Consider the following 6,000-nt stretch of genomic DNA (forward strand, 5'->3'; position numbering starts at 1 on the left):
ACCTAGGTTTTCCCTATATGGGGAAAAGGCATCACATGGCTGCAGTCTCTTTGTGCCTGTTCTCCTTGGTTCATATGCTAATATTTCAATTAAAAGCCCTCAAAGCTTAGAGAGATGCTTTTACAGTAAAGCTGGAATTGAGAGTTTCTTTCTATAAAACCAAGATACACTAGATTTCTATTGACTTTTATTACAGTATTTGATTTTGAAGTTAAAACTCATTTTTCTTAATGCTGATACAAGTTTTATTGGTGCTATCTCCAGCTGGCAGAGTTCTGTAGAAGTTTATAGCAGATGCTGATGACTATAATAATAGTTGCATTCAAAATCTGCATCTTACAAATAGTAATTTTTTTTCAAATAAGGATGATAGCCTGTTCTTAGCTCAAAGATTTCTGTCATTTCTGAAAACAGTTTTAGAAGGTTTTGTCATTTTGAGTAAAAAGCCCTCTTACTCTTGGATGCACTTGAGAAATGTCAAATACCATTTTATGTAGAGAAAGAAAATGACTGCACTTCTGTGAAATGTACTTCAGGAGTTTGATTCTTAAATGCTTGCTTCTACAAATGAATGTGGTCTGCAGTGTAGTGGAGCCCCAGATGATGAAACTGTTTAGGCTAAATACCTTCCAATTAAGGTTGCTAGGAGAAGGGATTGTGATGGTTGTGAGGAGGTGCAGATGCATGGATAGACTCGAAGGTGTGTTGTCTTTTTGGTCATTGAGATCGCTGAAAGAGGCTGAATGAGGAGGGTGTAAAGAAATACGCACTTACTGTGCCACAGAAAATACAATGTTCAGAGGGAGGTGGGCAAAGAGAACAATATTTAGAAAGAACTGAAATATTAAGAGCATCAGTGTGAAAGATCAAATCCAACCTATAGTATTGTCTGTATATGACACTAAAGTCTCCTGTGTAAGATGTGTTTACATGTAGGTTTTTATGCTTATCCGCAATGTTTCTTTTATGTTTTATGATGTGTGCCAACTGTACTACGGAGTGCTTACTCTGCTTATAATTAGGAACAAATAGGTATATGTAGTTAATTAACAAGGAACAAAGATTTTAATTGTTGTTCAACTCTAAAGCACAATGGCTTTTTGACAGCTGTTAGTCATACATTGGAACCTGTGTTTTAGCTGTAATTTAGCAGCATACCATTAGCATTCTTTGGTTGAGGCAAATCTTCAAACACTCCTTTTCTGGAATCGGTGCTACAGCTTGGTGATCAAGAGTTGGCCTTTACTGCTGCAATCAGACAATTGTTTCAAGTCTTTGATGCAAAAAAAATGTGATCCCTTCACCCCCCCTTTTCCCATTGCCTTCTCTCCAGTGTTTGTGAAAGTGTTTTTGCAGCTGTGCAGAGAATCAGATTGGGGAACTGATCCAGGTTGAAGCAGATACATTGTTGTCTGCTTAATTTTAATCTAGATCTGTTTTCTGATCCAACTGACTGCATATCTGCATGAATGTTTTGCCAACAGAGAGCTAAGGTGAAATACATTGTGGAAGTTGCAATCAGTGACTGGATATGGGAGTGGGTAAGATACTTAGCCATTCCCCAAGATGGAGTAAGGTTCTTTCATGGGAAAAGTGGGTAAATTTGAACTTGGTTTTAAATGAATAGTTGGGGTCTGGTCCTTAGCTGTGGTTGCCGGTGGTTTTGCTGTGGACATTGAGTGTTTTGAGCTGTTACAGCTTTTTCCTCTTTGCTGGCTGCTGCTTCATAGTAGAGCTTCTTTGTACAGTGTCAGACAGTTTAAGTGGTCTTTTTCTAGAAAAATTTTGTTTTAAAGTTGCTTGAATGAAGATATGGAAAAGAAGATCCCACCACCACTTTTGAGATTCACTTAGCAATCAGCTTCTGAAGGATGAGAGTAGAAGTTGTAACACTTTAAACCTCTGAAACCAGTTTGATAACAATCACGAAATTTATACCACAATGATCTAGGGGATAGAACCTCATACAATGAAGTAGCTTTAGTAGTTAAAAAAATACCTCCAAAACAAACCATATTTTTTCAGTCCAAATTATCTGCCTCCACACTGTCAATTCCAGCCTCTGTGTGTGTCTGTGTCTGTGTGTGTGTGTGTGCACATCCTTGGGCCTGACTGAATTTTTAAAATTATCAGAAGATTTTTGGGCCAGTTCACAGAAGGTTTATGTTAAAAGCTACCCTAATAAAGTACCAAATACAGTCTCAGACTGATGAACTTGGGCTGGGAGTGGACCAATGGACGCAAGTGGGAACTTGGGCTGTTTTATTTGAGTTCCTATAAACTGTATGAGTAAAACTCTTGTAGCATTTTAATAATATGCTATAACAGTGAGTGTACTTCTCTGTAGAATTCCTACCTTGGATTGCCTGAAGTCTTGCATGTCAGTGGGGAAAGAATCTGCTAAAGAAAAGCAATGTGCTTTCTATCTAAACTTTTAAAAGCAAACCCTTCATGTTGTTGTGACATTTTCCACTTATAAAGTGTAATATTTTGGTAATTAACATTTTTTATAGATGAAAAATCCATATGTTTATATACCTGTCTGCCCACACAAACTGAAGAAGAGGCCATCTTTTATGATTCAAAAAATAGTTTGAACTCTGTTTGAACAAATGTAGTTAGCTAAGTCCTGTGTCTCCTAGATGTTAAAATGTCTGTATGTGATAAATTCTGTAAATTCTTTTGTAAATGAAAAAATGTCATCTAAAGGTATGATGGGGAATTCCTTTCTAACCATTCACACCTCTCATGTATTTTCTTCGAGAGCCTTTTGGTGGAATAAAGTATAATTTTTCATTGTTAATGAGACAAAAAGCCTATTCTTTGGCATGTATTTGCATAAATTAACTTGAATTATTAGGGGAAACATAGGGAGAAAACATAGGGGTTCCGATTTTCAGATTGTCAAAGCAACTTAGATGTAAATTTGGGCCAGCAAAGAAGAGGTTATCACTTAATTTTTTAATTGAGTCTGCTATTCAGTTAAAAAAATAAGTGATACAATCAGAAATTTTAACTTTGTGCAGAATTTTTATCTATTCCTGCAGGGATACACAAACACATGCTCAGCCCTTTATTCTCAAGGAATTTTAAAATTATATTTATTACATTTCTGAGTAAATGTTGCACTCTTCAGGTGTCGTAGCATGTCAAATATAATGGTGTGGGGTTTAATTAGAGATCTTTCATTAAATGAAGAAGATAAGGTGTTTCTGTATTGAGTTGCATGCATTTCAGAGAAGCCCAGTAGCCAATAACAAATAACCTGTTAAAAAAGGCGTGGCCCACTGGTAGGCACAGGGCAGACCTGCCCCAAGGACAGTTTTGATTCCCAGCATGACAGAAGTAGACTGTCCATTGTGGACTGTGCTGAGACATGAGACAGGGATCTAAAATTTGAGTAGAGAAAGCTTAATCTGTTACCTCCCACATCTTCCCTTGGGGCTCACTCAGCCACCTTGTTCCTCTGTTCCCTCTGTGTTGACTGCCTGCTGCTGGGCTCAGCCTTGTAGGCTGGAAACAGGTACAGGGCCACCATGGTGGGGATTTGGGGTCTGACACAAGAGTAAGGTGGTGCTGGGCTGAGAGTATACTCAGGAATAAAAAGGATTTGGCTGCAGGAGATATTAGACAGATGCCTTTGAGCATACTGCTGTCCATTCGCAATTTCAGGTTTCCTGGTGTGCTAGGATGGAAATGTTACATTTGCTTAACTTTGACTTCATCAGTGGGAATGTAGCTTGTTATCATAGAGAAACACAGTGGTGCCCTCCAGCTGCCCTTGTGCTCTTCTCCCCAGGTTTTGGTTGCTGCTGTGACAGGTGTATTTCATGACTACTTTTCACAAATGTTAGAGTCAAGATATTGGCAAAGTGCTGTAAATAATCTTGTGTTACAGGAGATGGGCGAGAAATATTGCTGGGAGAAAAACAGCAGTTTAATTTGATTTAGGTGTCCATGAGCTGGAAAGCAGCAACTCTCTGCAAGGGGGGCAACACGTGAACTGTATACTCAGATAATGCCCTTGCCATGTACTGTTTCAGGGAGGTAGGTCCATTTGGCCTGCAGGCACGTATCTTAGAGGTTTGGCATCTAATTTCAAGGTATCACGTACTTGTAATCAAGTGTTTGATATTTGATAACATTATGCTGTTTAGTGAATTGTGTTTGCTCTGTGCATGCTGAGTTGGTTTTGACTGTTAAGCACATTTTATGAAAACTCTGAATCAGTTTAATGTTAAAGAAATTCATATTTGCATTTCGTATCTGTATTTTTAAGCTTTTGTTAAATAAATCTATAGGAAGTCTGAGCATTTCAAATGCACCTATTTCTTTATAGCTGACCTGTGATGATGTTAACATCAGCCTCCTCTTAATGTCTCTCTCCTTGCCTGCAGGTGAAGGTATTGCACAATCAGCTTGTTCTGTTTCACAATGCCATTGCAGCGTACTTTGCTGGCAATCAGAAGCAGCTTGAACAGACACTTAAACAGTTCCACATCAAATTGAAAACTCCTGGAGCAGATGCCCCATCCTGGCTTGAAGAACAGTAATCAGATCATAGAAGAGGACCCAATGTTAACCTAAAATTCTTTAAATCTGAGAATAATTAAGGGTTGGGGTTGAAGGACTGTTGGTAGTGATTCTTGAACGGACAGCTTTAAATTGTTCCCCCTTTTATAATACTGTAAAACTGAATTTGATAGGAAAGTGGGTGACTTTAAGGTAACCAAACATAATTTCTGTAATTTCAAATATAGAGCACTCCTTTTGTATGTAAAGGTTGGCGGTTATTTCTGTAATTGGGATAGGGGAGGGGATGAGGGAGGGGAAACAAAACTATTATAGATTTGCACTGACAAATTATGCTTGTGATTTCTGGTATTTTGGTGGCTAGTCAAAATATTTGCAAATGGAGGTTTACATGATTTGTACCAACATCTGGTATTTTATAGGTGAATATAGAAAACATCTTTAGTAATTTTCATATGAATTTTTAAAAAATGAGAAAGTTAAAAGACTATTTTGCAGATGAATACTATAAGGCCTATATGTGATATCTGCATATAAGGCAACAGTAGCAGATGGCTCATTGACAAGTGGAATTGCAGCAAATGCCTTTTTTAAAAATGTACCTTTCCATCAAAGGGTTAAAAAACAAACAAAAAACACTAAAGCAAGAATCACTGTCAGTCTGAGGCTTCTGAGCACACGTTTTTGCTTTGCACCAAGTGGTTTGCTGAGTGAGGCCAACCATTAAATGTACTAATTTCATTTAAAATGTTTCTTTCTCTATGAAACAAATACCGTACTAGCCTTAAATCACAGGTATGTGCCTTTTTATAAGATAATATTTTCCACCAGTGTACATAATCCAAGAACCCTTTCATGTAATAGTTTGTCAGTTCCCAGCAAGGGGAAGACGACTGTGTAAATGCTGTGTCATTGCACACTTAGAGCAAGTTAAAGCTTTAGTTAAACTTCATGGGCAGGTATGATTTTGAGAGGAAATCGGGCCAGTATGTTTTTTCTGTTTAATTGAAAAGCATACTTCAGTAATGGGAGTAAAATGGAGGACACATTTTTAATTTCTTCATCATTTCTGTAGTCCTTAAATGTAAAATTATATGTCAATTTTATCATAGACATTATAAATTCAATATATTGGAGTCCTCATTTGCACATGTTATGTTGCTTTATGTTATGTTAAGTAAAATGAAATACTTCAAATATGTTATTTACAATGGTGTGGATTGTATGATTTATGTACTGTATGTTCAAACGCCTTTCAGCTGACATTCTAAAGTTTTCAGTGTTTAACACAGCTGTAATGTAACTGTAAATCAAACTTTTTAATCATTCCTCATTAAATTCTTGGTCTGACAGAGCCTTCTTTATGTTTTTGTTCTGTCGGAATCTCTTGTAATAGCTCCATTACGTTCCCTAGAATGTATATCCCATGTGAATTTTGTATTCATATTAAATATGTTTGCAGTCAAA

General features: G+C 37.1%; 1 protein-coding gene across 4 annotated transcripts in view; it reads left to right on the forward strand.

Moving 5' to 3' along the window:
- Nucleotides 1–6,000, forward strand: part of ARFIP1 (ADP ribosylation factor interacting protein 1) — a 40,523-nt gene extending 34,523 nt beyond the window's left edge. For all 4 annotated transcript variants that reach the window (XM_059844390.1, XM_059844388.1, XM_059844389.1 and 1 more), the window contains one exon: nt 4,398–6,000. In XM_059844390.1, the coding sequence (XP_059700373.1) occupies nt 4,398–4,553 (156 nt within the window). In that variant the 3' untranslated portion in view covers nt 4,554–6,000. The remainder of the gene's footprint in view (nt 1–4,397) is intronic.

This window comes from Haemorhous mexicanus, chromosome 4 (genome assembly GCF_027477595.1).
Source record: "Haemorhous mexicanus isolate bHaeMex1 chromosome 4, bHaeMex1.pri, whole genome shotgun sequence".
NCBI classification, from domain to species: domain Eukaryota; kingdom Metazoa; phylum Chordata; class Aves; order Passeriformes; family Fringillidae; genus Haemorhous; species Haemorhous mexicanus.